The sequence below is a fragment of the Mus musculus genome, chromosome 13 (assembly GCF_000001635.26).
Source record: "Mus musculus strain C57BL/6J chromosome 13, GRCm38.p6 C57BL/6J".
Lineage (NCBI taxonomy): Eukaryota > Metazoa > Chordata > Mammalia > Rodentia > Muridae > Mus > Mus musculus.
Window position 1 is genome coordinate 112,721,191 of NC_000079.6, and position 18,734 is coordinate 112,739,924.

At 43.9% G+C, this 18,734-nt stretch overlaps 1 protein-coding gene across 15 annotated transcripts in view; it reads left to right on the forward strand.

Annotated features, from left to right (window-relative positions):
- Slc38a9 (solute carrier family 38, member 9) overlaps positions 1 to 17,562 on the forward strand; it is an 82,564-nt gene extending 65,002 nt beyond the window's left edge. For 6 of the 15 annotated variants that reach the window (XM_006517670.3, XM_006517671.4, XM_006517673.4 and 3 more), the window contains 4 exons: positions 2,008 to 2,121; positions 4,857 to 5,005; positions 8,008 to 8,097; positions 10,309 to 17,561. In XM_006517670.3, the coding sequence (XP_006517733.1) occupies positions 2,008 to 2,121; positions 4,857 to 5,005; positions 8,008 to 8,097; positions 10,309 to 10,474 (519 nt within the window). In that variant the 3' untranslated portion in view covers positions 10,475 to 17,561. Of the gene's footprint in view, positions 1 to 2,007; positions 2,122 to 4,856; positions 5,006 to 8,007; positions 8,098 to 10,308 lie in introns of all 15 variants that reach the window. The other 9 variants (XR_001780783.2, XR_003950453.1, XR_382737.4 and 6 more) reach the window with 7 other exon arrangements.
- The last annotated feature ends 1,172 nt before the right edge of the window (positions 17,563 to 18,734 follow it).

The window sequence follows — 18,734 nt, forward strand, 5'->3', positions numbered from 1 at the left end:
TGCTGTGTGTGGCCATGCCCTGAGAAGAGAGAAGTGAAGGAGCACTGTTATGTTGGGAAGCGCTTAGAATCACCCTTCACAGCTCCCCAGATTTCACTAAGGTGCTTGTTTTCCAGGTCAGACTACAGGGATTCGGGTGGGATATAAATCAAGATTATCAGTGAAGTCCTCCCTCCTCTCCCTGGCACAGCTGCTTTTGCCTTTCCAGGGTCTGTCTATTGTCTGTCTGTCCCAGTACATGCGTGCATGCTTTACATATGCATGGGCATGTGGAAGAGCCCAAGACTGGAGTTGGGAATCATTTTTGATAGCGCTTACCACTCTATTGAGGCAGAATCCCTCCATCAAATCCAGAGCGCACAGATGTGGCTAACTAGCCTCGCCAATCATTTTGACTCTTTGGGTTGGCATTGGTGTGGATTAATGGAGGTCTGAACTCTGGTCCTCATGGTGTGTAATGGGCACCGTAACTACCGAGCCATCTCCCCAGATCCCCAAGTGTTTGTGGTTTTTTTCCTAAAGAGGCTTTATTGGGCTAAGACAGCTGGTTCAGCTTGTACTGCTTCTCAGAGGACCTGAGTTCAATTCCCAGCACCCACAAACACATATATACATAAAAATAACAAATCTTTTTTTCATTTTTTTTTTAAAAGGAGGTTGAGCCAGTTGAGTAGCTGGAGACTGGAATGCCTTGAATGTTGTCATTGAAGCCAGCTACTTTTTGATGTGAAAATAGGATTCCTTGATGTGTTTTGCTCATCCCACACAAGAGTGAGACACAACCGCAGGGGAATTCTCGCCTGAGCTGGGCACTAGAGCTGCTTCTTGAACTAAGGAGGAAGGCCTTGGAAGCCAGCTCTTGAACAGTAAGCTCTCACAGAGCTTTGAGAGACCTGGGGCCAATTTACATAAGCCTCCAGCTCAGAAGGCCGAGGTGCTTTTTTCTGATGTGTCCCTGGCCTGTATTGTCAGAGGCTTCTCACACGTTGTTGTTTGTTCTCGACCAGACTTACGGATCTCAAGCTTATAAACCCTGCTGCTGCGTCAGCCCATTTTAAGACTCATCCAGAAAAATCCAAAATGTTCCCTAGTGTCAGATATCCTTGCCATGCCACCAAACTTAAAAATCACATAGAATTGTTTTTTCCTAATCTGTTTCCCTAGCTTTTGAGTTATTTCTATCTAAAATGAATAGGCTTGTTGCCACAATTCCTTTTGTGTTGAATTGTTTGGCTGTAACTTAAGTGGAGGAGACAGTTTGCAAGCTGTGGAATCTCTCTGCTTGGATCCAGCAGCTGGCTGCCTTCAGTCTCTTGGAGCTTTTTATTTTGCACGCCTGGGAGGATGGGAGCAGCAGTAGAAGAAAGCTGGCTGCTGGGTTTAACAGTCTGCATTTGTTTGCTGATTCCGGTAATAGTTTTGGACAGCTATTTGAACAGCTGTTTTTCAAATGCCCTTTTGTTTCACATTTAAGTGTGTAATGCTGGTCCTTAGTGCTCACTTGTCTACTCTTTAACTAGTGTTTCTTCTTTATTAAATATCCTTTGATATGTTCCACTCCTGTGGCCTACGCATACTTTGATGATAAAAGCTAACTTGCTAAAAAAGCATTTTTAAAAATGTGCAGGTCAAACCAAAAGTGGCTTAGACTTTCTTGTTGCCTTTTTATTATCCTTATTCTTTTTTAATTTGACAAATGTTACCTTTTAAAATTAAATTAGAACTTCGGTCATGTTAAAACCACAGTTTGTATTAGCTTCCCAAGTCTTCTAACAAGCAGTTCAGTTTAGTCTACATTAAAATTAAAAATTAGACAGAGTACTTTAATCAGATTTGTGTGTGTGTATGTGTGTGTGTGTGTTTGACTGAGTTCTGTGAAAATTAGAACGTATACAAACACATACAAAATAAAAGGATAAATTTGGATTTCCCTGTCATCATTGCTTGAGTAGACTTGCTGTGACTTCTTTGTATTGAGAGAACATTTTATTCTGTGTTTACATTCAGGTGAGAGACCTATGCATTGCTTATATGCTGGTGACATTGACTTATCTCTATATTGGTATCCTGGTTTTTGCCTCATTCCCTTCGCCTCCATTACCCAAAGATTGTATTGAACAGGTAAGGCACTGTGTATGCCCATGGGATGTTGTATATGTAGCAGGAAGAACAATCCAGGAGCAAGACCAGGCAGGCCTGGGTTTGAATATCACCTCTTCCTTCCCTATCCCTTCCAGGGTTCTACTTTGTTTTTCCTGAAGTAACAGAGTACATGCATGCTCCGTTTGGTTTTTAGATGAACTTTGGAGTAAGGCTCTGCATACTCGGCAGTTGTAATGCTCAAACAACCACTCTCTCTCAGAAAGAGAGAAAGAAAGAAAGAAAGAAAGAAAGAAAGAAAGAAAGAAGGAAGGAAGGAAGGAAGGAAGGAAGGAAGGAAGGAAGGAAGGAAGGAAAGAAAAGAAAAGATAGATAGAGTTCTCTTAGAATGGACCACTGTTTCTGTTGTGCACATGGATTTCTAAAACCTCCACCGCGACTCCACTGAGGTCTCTGGTTTTTCTAAAGCTTAGCTGCAGAAATGTCCTGGGTGAACCAGTTTTAATACATCAGTCTTTAAGGGACAGTTTAGGGACTGCGTAACAAGGACTAAAACAAAGACAGACTATTTAGATATTAAAAAGTGCAAGCCAGAACCAGGAAGAGAGAAATCCTTCAGCAAAAAGTTGTAATGAAACTTAGAAATAGTAACACTTTCAGTATTCAAGAATTTCTTGTGAAAATTTCAGCATTTCATGGGTGATTTTCTGGCCAGAGGAAACCCTGTCGGAGATCAGCAGTGGTGTTTTAAGACAGTTACAAGGTGTAGGTCAGTGGCATTGACAGTGTTCTCCAAGGAAACAGGCTGCTGCTGGGTGGTGGCTGCAACTGTTCTCTTTGTGGAAGTTCTGGGGCAGCCAAGCATTTGCAGAAAATTTCCCCGATTCCTAAGCCCACAGAAAGCTCCTCCCCAGGGAATAGGAGTATTTGTGGTGTTCTCAAAGTGTAATTCTCAATTAACCTTTTTATATACCCAACTGAACTGAAGAAAGCAAGCCTAAGTATAAAGCATATCCTTCCTGCTAGTGCTACACTGCAAGGGCTGATGGCACACACCCACCATGCACAGTGACAGATGCACACCCACCATGCACAGTGACAGATGCACACCCACCATGCACAGTGACAGATGCACACCCACCATGCACAGATGACAGATGCACACCCACCATGCACAGTGACAGATGCACACCCACCATGCACAGTGACAGATGCACACCCACCATGCACAGTGACAGATGCACACCCACCATGCACAGTGACAGATGCACACCCAACATGCACAGTGACAGATGCACACCCACCATGCACAGTGACAGATGCACACCCACCATGCACAGATGACAGATGCACACCCACCATGCAGAGTGACAGATGCACACCCACCATGCACAGGTGACAGATGCACACCCACCATGCACAGGTGACAGATGCACACCCACCATGCACAGGTGACAGATGCACACCCACCATGCACAGTGACAGATGCACACCCACCATGCACAGTGACAGATGCACACCCACCATGCACAGTGACAGATGCACACCCACCATGCACAGTGACAGATGCACACCCACCATGCACAGGTGACAGATGCACACCCACCATGCAGAGTGACAGATGCACACCCACCATGCACAGGTGACAGATGCACACCCACCATGCACAGGTGACAGATGCACACCCACCATGCACAGGTGACAGATGCACACCCACCATGCACAGTGACAGATGCACACCCACCATGCACAGTGACAGATGCACACCCACCATGCACAGTGACAGATGCACACCCACCATGCACAGGTGACAGATGCACACCCACCATGCACAGGTGACAGATGCACACCCACCATGCACAGTGACAGATGCACACCCACCATGCACAGTGACAGATGCACACCCACCATGCACAGTGACAGATGCACACCCACCATGCACAGTGACAGATGCACACCCACCATGCACAGTGACAGATGCACACCCACCATGCACAGTGACAGATACACACCCACCATGCACAGTGACAGATGCATACCCACCATGCACAGGTGACAGATGCACACCCACCATGCACAGGTGACAGATGCACACCCACCATGCATAGGTGACAGATGCACACTCACCATGCACAGGTGACAGATGCACACCCACCATGCACAGTGACAGATGCACACCCACCATGCACAGGTGACCGATGCACACCCACCATGCACAGTGACAGATGCACACCCACCATGCACAGTGACAGATGCACACCCACCATGCACAGTGACAGATGCACACTCACCATGCACAGTGACAGATCACACCCACCATGTACACTCTTTGAAAGTGCTGCTGTGTCAAAGGAAGAAAAGCCAGAGAGCTATAGCAAAGATACAGTACCAACAAATTTAATTTGCCATTTAAGTAAATTAGGAACAGATTTGTTTATTGTATTTGAACTTTATATAGCTGTGTTCCTTTTGTGTTTGTTGTGAAGAACAAAGTTTTCTTTATTATTCTAATGTAGAGTAATTTTCAGACTAGAATGTTTATAAAATAGAATATGCCAGTGTCAATTTTTTAATCAGTTTCTAAATAATGTAATTTTGGTTTCTTTACTCCTCTCTTGACAAATAGTTCACAAGCAGTTTGTAGACAGGCATCAGTTCATAAACCACTATTTGGGGATTATGTACAAAATAAGCAGAAGTTTGTGAATCTGAATGTCCTGGATGAGTTTTGACATTTCATTGTCTTTCTGGATTAGAACTTCTTAGACAACTTCCCCAGCAGTGACATCCTGTCCTTCATTGCAAGGATATTCCTGCTGTTCCAGATGATGACTGTATATCCGCTCTTAGGCTACTTGGCTCGTGTCCAGCTCTTGGGCCATATCTTCGGTGACATTTATCCTAGGTAAGGGTTCTTCTCTAGACCAGCAAGATGTGCCAAGCAACCAATGACTGTGCAACAGGTCTGTTTAAAGGGTGACTGATCCTTTTGCTATATAAAAAAAATTGCCTAATGAAAATGGTTACTAAGGATACATCACAGAGTCTGTTTCCCAGAAGAGCTTTAAATAGAGAAGCCACTCCCTTGCCTAGGACAATTTGATGTCCATTTCTTCCGAGAGTCAATTAGCTCTGATGTCTATTATATATTTATGTGAAGATTTAACTGCTGTTAAGAGCACCTTGCTAAGAAGTTTATAGCACTTAGAACCTAGGTTGGTGTTTGTGCTAATATAAGCCAATACTTTTAATTATTGGATATTAATACATATGTTTATTAATAGCTGTATAGCTTCATAGAAATGCTCAGTATTTAGTGTTGAAGGTGAAACATAGAATGAGTTGGATTTCTTACATAATTAAGACAAGTTTAACTTGCTATGGGAATTTTAGCTTCTTAATGAGTGTGGAGGAATTGTGCATCCTTTTGAAAAAGACCTGTTGAGGTAGTTACCCTTATCCAAGAGAAATGTCCACAGAGCATCTCTGTGTTTCCAGAGTTCCCCATGACAAGCACACACTGTCATTTGCCCTACAGTTGCGTGTCTCGCAGACAGTGCATGCTTTTTTGGACTCAAGACTTATTTATACTGGGGCATTTTATAGAAGATTACCAGGAGCTTTCATCTACAAAGACACATCTATCAATATTTAATGTAAAAAATTAAAACTGACAATTTTAAGGGATCTGTTGATTCCTTTAAAAAAAATAAGTAGGTCCAAACACAGAGGCACACACCTGTAATCCCACCCCAGGAGACTCGCGCATGTGAGGCTGACTTGGAAAACAAACGCAACACTCTTGAGACCCTGACACTCACTCAAAAACTATGGTAAAACAGTGACTTGTTAACATGAATAGTATCTTTATGAGAAATAACTAGTTCCAAAACCAAATGGCTTGACAGCTATAAACCCTTTTAATGTCTGCTTTTCTGGTTGACAGTTGAACTCTTGTGTTTCTGCAGTATCTGTTATATTGTTATTTTATTTAAATATGTGAAGAAAATTCAGTCCTATGTAGATGTATAATTGGAAAAGAAGAAGCACCTTTTTTAGCCTTGTCAGATAATTGTAAATGTGCACCTTTGGTGCTGTGAGGAAATGTGACGACACCGTGTAGTTCCTCTTTCCGGTTGTATAATCAGAGCCTTGGTTGCCTTCAGTTCATCCATTGGGCTTCCTTGCTCTTTGCCTCTCTGGTCCTGAGTAATTTGTGACACCATGTTTGGTTAATATTGATTCACAGAGTTCTGTAGGTTTCTCAGATGTTCACACATTTCTTTATACACTACTAAAGCTCACATCCATTAATATCACCACCGACTTCATCTTTAAAAAAAATATCTTTAAATTTTGGAAAACTATCAAACTCAAAGTTACAAATGCCGGGTTTCTGAAATCCTAGTTTTTATCGAAAACTCAATTGTTACTGTCAGGGACAAATACTGTCTGTTGTTGTCCTCAAATGTGAAGCGCATCAATATTCACTTAAAGAGAATGCCGGTTCATCACCAAGGGTTGATGCCTGCTGTTTGGGCTGCATTCAAGGGAAGCTAGCATTTGTTGAGACCATCAGATAGTTCAGTCCAGCTACACTGCACAGCTGCTTTTCCTTAAGACACCCAAGTCCTTGGGTGTGCAGATGTGCCTAATTGCTTCCCTATGTGGACACACAGAATAGTAAAATGATATATACTCCAAGTATAAGATTCAGTAAATAAAGCTTTGCACCTTGCGGCCCATGGGTACTGGAAATCAAACCCAGGCCTTGAGCATATTAGGTAAGTGTGGTCCCCTGCCTGAGCTGTATCCCCAGCCCTCTCACAGACACAGTTAATAAATATTTTTTCTTGTTTTGTTTTCTTCTTGAAAGTGTTGCAATGAGAACTCCATCATAGAATACAGATGCCTTTACCCTTATGTGTTGCCTTAAATCATATGATGTCTTGCAGTGTTATGAGAACCCTATTTACCTCAGAGCCTTCCTGAGACAGAATTCATGGTCACACTTGGAGAAAAAGCCACTACTTTGGAAAATTAACAAAAGTTTTTCTTTTAGTAAAAACAACCAAGGTACAGAAAGTTGAAGACTGAAATTCTGGGTGAATAATAAAATCTTGATACCTACTATCTCTGTCACTTATCAAGATATATGCTAACCAACTACAGCATAAATAATTTTCCTTAATTTTTCAGACATTGACAATATTGTCCCCAATATCTTCCTACACTTTTTTTTCTTTAGGTTTTCTTGTTTAGTGAAAATTCAGCTAGCTTCTTTCCAAATTGTTTAAGTAGTTTTTGGTTATCTACATAAATAATATTATTTTTAATAATTGTTTTATGTTCTGTCAAGTAACCTGTTGACTATCTTGTCCTGAAATTTTCTTATTTTTCTATAATTACCTTGCTTAATAGGTTTCTTCATGATTCTGTTTTCTCAAGATATTCCAAATAAAATTATATAGAGAGCTGGGCGTGGTGGTGCACGCCTTTAATCCCAGCACTTGGGAGGCAGAAGCAGGCGGATTTCTGAGTTCGAGGCCAGCATGGTCTACAGAGTGAGTTCCAGGACAGCCAGGGCTATACAGAGAAACCCTGTCTCGAAAAAACAAAAATAAAAAAAAAAACAAAAAACACCAAAAAAAAACAAAAAAAATTATATATAGATGTGCACTCTGGTGCATACTACTAGTTTCCATTTACAAAATTTGCCTTTTTATATAATTAGATAAAAAGGCCAGTTTCACTGTCTCATTACCAGCACTGAGTAGTGAATTTCAGTTTTGCTGGCAGATTAAAGAAAATCATTTTAAAGAAGAATGAGTTTTATTCTCCTGAAAATTGATTATAACTTACCTGTTTATATCTTTTCTTTCCTATAAACTCTCTTCTGTTTTCTAGCATTTTCCATGTGCTGATTCTTAACTTAGTTATTGTGGGAGCTGGAGTGACCATGGCCTGTTTCTACCCAAACATAGGAGGGATCATAAGGTACGTGTCTGTGAATCATGCTCCAGTATCATCGTTGCTGTTGGGTTTTTAATTGAATGAATTTTCTGTCAGTATTTAAGACTGGTAGTGTTCAAGTGTACACCCTGGTGTTTGTTACAGTGCTCACTAAATTTCATTGTTGTTGATCTCTGGTACAGAAGGGACTGTGGGAGCAATTGTTCTGTCTGTGGAGCCTGTGGGGGAGAATGTTCTGTGGTGCCTGTGAGGAAGAGTGTTCTGTGATCCCTGTGGGGAGAGTGTTCTGTGGAGCCTGTGGGGGAGAGTGTTCTGTCTGTGGAGCCTGTGGGGGAGAGTGTTCTGTGGAGCTTGTGGGGGAGAGTATTCTGTGGAGCCTGTGGGGGAGAGTGTTCTGTGGTGCCTGTGGGGAAGAGTGTTATGTGGAGCCTGTGGGGGAGAGTGTTCTGTGGAGCCTGTGGGGGAGAGTGTTCTGTGGAGCCTGTGAGGGAGAGTGTTCTGTGGTGCCTGTGGGGAGAGTGTTCTGTGTTGCCTGTGGGGAGAGTGTTCTGTGGAGCCTGTGGGGAGAGTGTTCTGTCTGTGGAGCCTGTGGGGGAGAGTGTTCTGTGGTGCCTGTTGGGGAAGAGTGTTCTGTGGTGCCTGTGGGGAGAGTGTTCAGTGGAGCCTGTGGGGGAGAGTGTTCTGTGGTGCCTGTTGGGGAAGAGTGTTCTGTGGTGCCTGTTGGGGAAGAGTGTTCTGTGGTGCCTGTGGGGAGAGTGTTCTGTGGTGCCTGTTGGGGAAGAGTGTTCTGTGGTGCCTGTGGGGAGAGTGTTCTGTGGAGCCTGTGGGGAGAGTGTTCTGTCTGTGGAGCCTGTGGGGGAGAGTGTTCTGTGGTGCCTGTTGGGGACGAGTGTTCTGTGGTGCCTGTGGGGAGAGTGTTCTGTGGTGCCTGTGGGGAGAGTGTTCTGTGGTGCCTGTTGGGGAAGAGTGTTCTGTGGTGCCTGTGGGGAGAGTGTTCAGTGGAGCCTGTGGGGGAGAGTGTTCTGTGGTGCCTGTTGGGGAAGAGTGTTCTGTGGTGCCTGTTGGGGAAGAGTGTTCTGTGGTGCCTGTGGGGAGAGTGTTCTGTGGTGCCTGTTGGGGAAGAGTGTTCTGTGGTGCCTGTGGGGAGAGTGTTCTGTGGAGCCTGTGGGGAGAGTGTTCTGTCTGTGGAGCCTGTGGGGGAGAGTGTTCTGTGGTGCCTGTTGGGGACGAGTGTTCTGTGGTGCCTGTGGGGAGAGTGTTCAGTGGAGCCTGTGGGGGAGAGTGTTCTGTGGTGCCTGTTGGGGAAGAGTGTTCTGTGGTGCCTGTTGGGGAAGAGTGTTCTGTGGTGCCTGTGGGGAGAGTGTTCTGTGGTGCCTGTTGGGGAAGAGTGTTCTGTGGTGCCTGTGGGGAGAGTGTTCTGTGGAGCCTGTGGGGGAGAGTGTTCTGTGGAGCCTGTGGGGAGAGTGTTCTGTGGTGCCTGTGGGGAAGAGTGTTCTGTGGAACCTGTCGGGGAGAGTGTTCTGTCTGTGAAGCCTGTGGGGGAGAGTGTTCTGTGGTGCCTGTGGAATATAATGAACTTTAAAGTTCCTATTAAAGTATTCCTTGAGAAAATTGAGAAAATGGTTCTCTGTCACAAACTCATTTAAGGATTTTTGTCTTCCTTAATAATTACACTGAATGACACAGACAAATTCATCTTTTCTCATTCGTAAACAAATGCTCACAAACTCTGAAAGATTTAATAAAGGTGAAAATTTTAGTCCAGGGATATAGCTCACCTGGTAGAGTGCTTCAACCCCAGGGCTCCATCCCCAGCACCTCCTAAACCAATATAGTGTTTGAAGTACCCCCACTTAGGAAGCAGAGGCAGGAGAACTGGAAGTTCAAGAACATCCTCAGCTGTACATCTAGTTCAAGGCCAGCTTGGTCTACACGAGATCCTTTCTCCAAAAAGATCCTTTCTCCAAAAAGATCCTTTCTCCAAAAAGATCAAGATTAAAGCCTGTCTCAGGTGCTTCTAAGATTTAAGGAATGACTAAAAAACTCTTTAGCATGCAAGGAAGAAATAATAATTTTATTAATTTAAATGAAACCAGTTTTAAACTCATGTCAGTAACAAATGACAATTTTGTTTCAAAATGAGACCTAGTACAGTTTAAATCATACTGTATTTACTTAATTATAAAGCATCAGAAATGCAGTAAGACTCTATAAGCAGAAAGTTTTATTTTGCAGGTATTCGGGAGCAGCATGCGGCCTGGCTTTCGTGTTCATATACCCGTCTCTCATCTATATAATCTCCCTTCACCAAGAGGAGCGTCTGACATGGCCTAAGTTGGTGTTTCACGTTATCATCATCATTTTGGGCCTGGCGAACCTGATTGCTCAGTTTTTCATGTGAAAACTCTCTTCTCAAGATTTCTCGTGGTATTCTGAACCTTGGCAACGGTTCTGCATAAAAGAACTTGAAAATGCTGTCATTGCTGTAATTCTAAGTGTTCTTCTAAGATAATTGAAAGCGAGGGAAATGATGGTCTCTCATAAGTATTTTTGTACTCGTGCTGGGAGGGCGTAAGTATTAAGGATGGTTCTTCTCAGTGACCCTCATTCCCATGTATCCAAGTAGACATGTGGGAGGGATCATACTGATATTTATGTTAAGTTAGGTGGGTGTGTTTCACCCACAGCAAGGAATCTCAGGGGTCTTGGGTCAGGGCTGTTGCCAGACCCTGTGTGTGCTTCCATGTGGGCTCTTCCACCTTCTTACTTGCTGGGCCATTTCCCCAGTTTGCCCAAAGCTCAACTGTCTCCAACAGTAAAACCAAATACCTCATTTTAAAAGAAGTTTCCATGGCATCATTATTAATGGGATGAATTCCTAACTCAACACTTAACCTGAAGAACAAAAAACTTTAAATAGTGTCAGTCCGTCAGAAGCTATGTGTCAGCTAGGGCCAGTGAGGTGGCTGGTGTGTCCGGGAGCACCTTGATGGTAGGCTGAGAGGGTCTAGGGGTTAAGGTCATCCCCAGTTTGCCTCTTGGGGGGATGGGCTGTTTGTTGGGTTTAGGGTTTTTTGTTTTGTTTTTTTTCCTTGAGAAAGCCTTTCTGTATGTATCCCTGGCTGTCCTGAAACTTGCTCTTAGGACCAGTCTGGTTATGGCCAGTTTGAAACCAGCCTGGTCTATATAAAGCCTTGTATCAAGACACTAAAAGAGAAGAGAGAAAACCAAAAGAAATTAGGTGTCAGATCAACTTGTAGAGTCCATTGCTATCTGACTCTTAATTCAAATCCAGCCCCAATGGCTTAGGTTGAGGTTACAATTCCCAAGCCCAGATCTCACACCTGAACAAAAGCAGTTGTCCTCGATTCTTGCCCTTGAGAACTGCATGGACTGTCATGAAGCCCAATGGAAGAAGCACAAGTGGAGATGGGCATGTGAGGCTCTTCAAAAGGGAAAGGAATCTGCCCAGTGTGCCCGAGTCATCCTGGTTCAGGTGTGGCCTCCAGGAGCCAACACCCTCTACCTGCTTCTAGAGCAGAAAGAGAAGAGTTAGGTCTCACAAGAAAAGCTTCTGACAAGATGACTGAGAAATGCAGATTCTTAGACTTAACACTCTTGCCATCTTCCTTCTGAACAAAAAGCTAAACCAGAATCCAGATCTGTCTATCTCTTGTGTAAGAGGATCTGTGGTCTACCCACAACTACAAGCATTTAGGTTTCTCTAATTTTGACTAAACTCTTTTAAACGCATCATAATTCCACTTCCCAGGACAGTGTCATGTTCTAAAAAAAAAAAAAAAAAAAAAAGTAAGATGGTTTTGTGAATCTCGTAAGCAGCCGCAGATTCAGACCAGCTTTAATTTCTTCTAGTATAACTTTACATCCTAGTAGAGCATGGGTCTATGTTTATAAGGATCTGTAGTTTCTAACACTTTCTAAAGTCTCATTATGAAAACCGTCAAGCAAATGCACAAATAGAATAATATGGAAAACTGCTGTGCACCCGCCCTGGGTTTAGTAATTGTAGGGTTAGCTGGATTAGCTTCACCTGCTTCCTCCCGAGGTTTCTTTTCTCCCGACATCTTTAAAAACCAGTCTCAGACGTTATGTCATTTCACTTCTACAGACCTTCATAGTCAGCTAATAGCCCAGACTTTGAACCTAGTTACATTTACCATGGAGCTAGTCTCCAAAGCTCTGGCTCACAGAAACGCCCGTGGCCACTGGGCTGCATGGGAGCCCGTGCTCGAGGAACTCTGGAACTTCATGACTGCACACTCGCCTTCCGTTAGAGACGTCTGAGTCAGAGCCAGGTGATGTAAGAAATGTCCCTGACTTGTTCTCGCTATGTTCTTAGTAGTTTCTTTTGTCTTTGAGGACTTGAGAGACATTTCCACTCCTTTTTTTTTTTTTTTTTTCTTACCAAAGACGTTCTTGGATGCTTTAACAATCAAGGATAATTGGCTGTGGTTTTGCCCATTTCATAGATAAAAGATAAAAGGTAACCAACCGGCAAAGGATGCTACCCTCCAGCCGAAAAAGTAATACGGATTCATGCTTTTGTTGTCTTAAGGACACTGAACAATTTAGACCTCTTCCTGATGTCCTGTTGGACAAGCCAAATGACTTTGTCTCCTTCCACTTTTGTCCTTGTTTTCCCCATGAGCCTCCTTTGGCCTTGCCACAGAGTCAGAGAACTCTGCGCACGAGTGTGTGTCCTGGCTCGTATGAGAATGGAGGGGGTAGGAACCCATGTGCAGCCATCTTACCCTTTCTTTCTCTCTCTGCTCTCATCTCTGAACTTTCTCACTCCGCCACATTCACCTTATCACTCTGCTGCTACGGCCGGCCTTCAGCCTGAGCTTCTTTAACTTAAACACACCTGAGGACACTCAAAGTTAAAATGAGCTGTTTAGGGAGAGATCTTCCTTAGAAAGCCTGTGAGTGAACTTGAGTTGTGCTAATATTAAAGCTAGAAAGGGAAAAAGTAGAGGTAAGCTTTATACCTGTGGGCATGGATGGTTGTGCCAAGTCATTGCCATCAGCACACTCCAGAAATGTGCTTGGAAGGAGGACTACGTCATTGCAGCCCCTGGAAGAGGCTGTTTTAAAGGGAAATGCTTCGTCTACATTAAATGTGTCTCAGAAGTGCAGTTCCACTACTCACTGTAGCTGTGGGCTAGTCCTCTGCTTCTACTTGAAACTTACCAAGGAAATGTTTGATGTGTGTTTTTAATTATCACTCCCTTAAGTGTTCTGTTTCAATAACTGAATAGTCAGCAATGCACATGCCTCTGGAGGAGTTAAAGGCAGCACGCATGTCCTCGAGGAGCACCTTGAGAGCAGCATCGAATCCTTGGGGGTGGGCGGCGTGGCAGAGGGGGAGGGGCTGCTCAGAGGCAAGGGACTCGTTTCCATGTCCCCGCTATTCCCCCAGACCGCACTCCCCGTGCTCGCTATTATGATATGTAGTAGAGATATGTTACATGTATTTGCTTCTGTGGGTTTTGCAGATCCCCTCTAAAGCGCGTTTTGTGACATTCAGCTGCTCCGGGCTGTTCTTCTTTCTTCTTGATGATCCCTGCAGTATTGATTTCCTGTGGCTCTTGGACAGAAAGCATAATTGCTTAATGTGGGAGGTAATTAGTAATACACTGGGTGCTGCAGACATTTATAAAGTTTCCAAATTTTTCATTTAAGTATGAATATTCAAAATGTCAAATGTTTACATTCATTGATGTCACGGTGTTTGGTTTTGTTTTCTTTCTGTTTTTGTGATAAAATACTCTGACCAAAAGCAAGAGTCTACTTTGACTTACACTCCAGAGAGGGAGCTATAATGCCCAGGAAGGCTTGGAAACAGGCTCCAAAGCAGGGCTGGCCAATCACGTTGCATCTGCATCTAGGAGATCAAGAGTACAGTGTCCAGCTTGGTGAGTCTATAAACTCACTGCCAGCTCCGCCCCCCGTGACGTACTTCCTCCAGTAGCACTGTTTCCTGAGAGCTCCAGATCCTCCCCAAACCAGCTGTGGCGTGTGTTCAGCCGCACACTCAGAGTTCCTCACTGAAACCCCCACAGTTGGTAGCAGCAGGGAGTGTTATACTGCACGTTTTCCTGACATGGTATTGATGGGTTGCTTTTTAGAAGTTGGTGGCGATTTGGATTTTGTGTCTCACTCAACTTCACACCAGCTTGAATGCCCCCAAACAAATCCAAGTCAGGTTGGCGTGTAACAAGGGCATGCGACCAGTCTGTGATGCAAAGTGAACTGACCCGGCTGGCCCCACTCGAAGTCTGGCAATCACTTAAGGTTGTATAAACAGCTCTAATGGGAACCTCAGCGTGCAAACAGAATTCTCTGAGATGTTATTTGTCTTTTTATAGGAAAAAAAAAGAGAAATCAGAATTATTTTGAAGAAAAATATCTCTGGGATTTTGCTAGTGGACTTTGGCGAGGAAATCTTGCCTCCTAACACTGGCGCTGGCGGAAGCGGCTGAGTCCCATCCTTTGCAGGACTGAATTTCTTAAGTGACTGTGGCTGTGTCCCATGTCAGGCTGTCAGGGGCCTTCTTGAATGTCCTGATCTTCTGGAAAGGTATATGTCACGTTAACGGGGACCTAAGGAGCCCATCCCCATCAGCCAGTGTGTGCTCTCCCTCTAAGAACATTTTTCGTGGCTGTGGCACGTTAGATAAGCGTTGCCCAGTTTCTGGCCAAAAGCCCTGGAAAAGTCATAACTTTCCAGAGCCTTCAGCGCTAATAAAGAACACTAATTTTCTGGCTTCTTTAAGTAAAATTACTCTTTTCCCCACCGAATATCATTTTTCTTCTTGATTTCCCAACTGTTCTGAAAAGGTAAAGTAAGACTGTTTTAAAAGTTTAAGATGACACGGTGTTTATCACAGACTCTGCCTTGCGGTTCCCAAGCAGGGATGAGCTGCGCTGTTCTGACACCTCCCCACCCCCACTCAGTCCCCATCAGTCCAGTAATATTCAGTCATAGCAGGCCTCAGGATCCGATTGTTGGATTAAGTAGTCGAGATTCCACTTAAATAGAAAGTATTAGATGCTATTCTATTATCTAGGATTTTCTTACATACTCCTCCCCCAAAGTAATGTCGGGCTAGAGGTGTAGCTGAGGGGTACAGCATTTGCCTCAGAAGTATGAGGTCCCAGATTTAATCCCCAGTATTCCCTGGGCGGGGGGGGGGTGGGGGTGGGGTGAGGAAGAGTCAGTTAGGTTCCAGATTGATCATTCAGTACCTAAGAACCTACCGGATGCCTGACCTTGTGTTAAGCGCTTAGCACTGTGGTGAACAGGCAAGGTGTGGCCCCGGTGGAGGAGCATCCTTTGTCCACCCTTGTGACCCAGCAACTGAGTCACCTTCCTTATGTGCCACGGAGATGCCAGGCTCCTGCCCACTTGGTGCTCTGTCTCCGACGAGCTGAGTGTGGACGCCAAATGTGCTAAGCGGGACTTCCTGGAGGGAGTTGTGGTTTTCAGTGTAAAACGCCTCCATGTTCCAAGTTAACTGTGGCATTTAATTATTTGTATAAATACAGGACAGGCTTCCAGGTGAACCACTACATCGTTGCTTTTATTCTTTCTATAATAAAGAGATGTCTAAGATAAATCATGGCAAAGAAGACTTATAGGAATATGTGTTCTCATACCTTCTAATAGAGAACTAGCTTTTAAGATAAATACCTTTGAATACATTATCACTAAGACTCTTGCAGGCTCTCCTGGCTTTGAACCCATTATGTAGTCAGCGATGGCCCTGAGCTTTGCATCTCTTTCCTTCACCTCCCAGAGCCAGGAGCACAGGGAGGGCTCCACCAGGCCCCACTGAGGACCTTTGGTTAGAAGGACAGGTCCAGGTTTCATGCTGGCTGTCATCTACACAGTTTGGTGTTACCCCTTTAAGGAAAAACACAGACTCTGGAGCCTCCGATAGGAAGAAGCGCATACAGATGGGAAGCCGGATTCGGCTGTGTTAGCTTGAAGAGTAGATCAGCCACAGGCCGTTTGGGACAGCCAGGAAGTGTAAGAAACCGGAGGAAGAGTAGTGGGCACCAGGCCTGAGTTTCTCTGTGACCTGAGTTTCTCTGGACCTACTTTTACCAGACCTGAGCTTTTATTTCTGGAAAGGCTAGATTACGTGCCAATCTAGTAATGGTTAATTTGGGATCCGAATAGGGTATCTTTCTTTTTCAGGTTGGAGCATTCGTGCCTGGGCATGAGTCTTACAAGCTATTACTGGTTTTTTTTTTTTTAATTATTTGTTTTGTTGTATTGTTTTGAGAAAGAGCCTTGATTGTGTACTCCTGTCTGGCCTCAAATTTGTGGTGCTCGTCCTGCCTGTCTCCAGAGAGCTGGGATGGCAGGTCTGTGCCACCACACCTAGGTTTTGGTTTTTTGGTTTTTGTTTTGTTTTTTTTAATTTTTTCAGAAATTACTAATTTGCAAATAGTGGTTTCCCCCTTATCTGAGGGATGAGAAACTTACAGGGGCCCTTGGTGAAGGAAAACAACTTCTAAGGCCTCATTTTAGTAAGGTAACATCTATTTATGTTCTGTGTATACCAGTAAAAAAATGTTTCTATTAAAGATACACTTCAAAGGATTACCCACTTTACAGAATAAATAGGAAATGTATGTCATTCTTTGAAGAGAGGAAACTAAAATTTGATTCAAATAAATAATCCTACTCGTCAGTGCCAGACGTACTCGGAGCCCAGGCAGTGCTGGAGACGTGGACTGATGGTCCTCGCTTTGGAAACTGAAGAGCATCGTTTTTCCCAGTACTACTAGAACTCAGCTTCGCCTGAGACTGACTGTGCCTCTCCCGGTGAAATCCGTGCCGCCACAGTGGAAAAGTGGGCATGGGCTTTGAAACAGAGAACTGCAAATTAGAAGACAGCTCAAGAACAAACAAACGGCCACAGCATGACCCAGATAGATGTGAGAAACACGTTCCGTGAGCGCAGGCAGGTGTACAAAACACACACCATCCCGTGCTTCTCTTCAGGTGACCTGTCGGGAGCGGCACGTGTGTAAAACCGGGCAGTGGAAAGCAGTTGTTTCTAGGGTGGGCATGGGGCAAAGTTTACCCATAAATAACCATGGGAGACTGCCTAGAGACGCAGGACCAAGGGTTGTAATATTAGTTACACACTGGACTGTTACCCAAGGCCTGATAGCTGGGATGCGGACACACTCATCTCTTTCCGCTTTAATAATAACTTTACAAGGACATAGCAAATGCCAGAAAAAATATGTGTAAGGTCAAAACTAAATGCGTGAAGTTTGAAACCTTTGTTTAGACATATGCATGGGAAGGGAGCTTGGAGCTTAACAAATATGAACACTCATTACCTCTAGCTGTACCTTCTATTGTTGCGTTTACTCATATCATCTAAAATGTTGAAATGTGTTGTTTTGTGAAGTAAATGTAATAAATGCTTTTTCTTTAAAAAATATATATTTTTTCTTGTTATCACTTATAACAATAGATGCGTTTCTTTTATAGTAGTAGCAAAAAAATCTGCCAGGCATGGATAATGCATGCCTTTGATCCTAGGATCTCTGACTTGGGGCCAACCTGGTCTCCATATCAAGTTCCAGGCCAACTAAAGCTTCATACTGAGAACTTGTTTCCAAAACAAATTCTGGGCCAGTGAGATTGGCTCAGTGGGTAAAGACGCTGGCCACTAAACCTGTAAACCTGAGTTTGATCTCTGGGGTCCACCATGGTGGAAGGAGACCACTGACTCTTGAAAGTTGGTCTCTGAACTCCACCTACGTGCTGTGTTGCCTGTGCTACACACACACACACACACACACACACACATACACACACACACACAGACACACACACACAGACACACATACACACACACACACACACACACGAAAATTCCATAATTGTGCTTTCACAGGCTTTTTGTTGGGGGATGGTTTGGGTGGTGTTTTGTTTTGTTTTATTTTGTTTTTCTAAGAGGGAGTGGGAAGGTCTCACTAGAAACCAGTTTTCTAAGAAATCATTGTTTATTGGTTAATAACAATAAATTGGGCAATGTCATTCATACCCATAATCCCACCATTTGAAAGACTGAGGAGGGAGGATTGCTATAGAAGGAGACCCTGTCTCAAAACAGTAGTAATAGTCACCGTCAAATTCTATAGCCACCTTTAATAATGGATTAAACCTTTAACGCACGTTTCTGGCCTTTTCGTCCAGCCTGCATTGCAGAACCCTTTTAGACAGATCTGTGGACTGCAGGGTAGAACAACTAACCTAGAGAATAAAGTCTAAGTTCTTTAGCTTGCTATCCAAGTCCTGCTTTTATGACAGTTTTTATGCCCACCCAATTTTTCTCCAGCCTTGCTTCTTTACTTCATCTGCTTTTCTGGGTTTGCTCTGGGCCTGGGGTGCCCTTTTCCTCTGGGCCTTTCATGGTGTCGCTTACAAATCCTCTTCTTAACTGATTCTCAGATATTCTAACGTTGCATTTGATCCAGGCATTTGTCTCCCCAGGGCGCAGCTCCTTATACAAGGTACTTGCAATGGGTCTCAAGTGAACCCTTGTCCTCCAGGGCCTAAAGGGTAGTTAGGGGCAGGCGTGTGACTAATATTACAGGAGTGAGTGAGT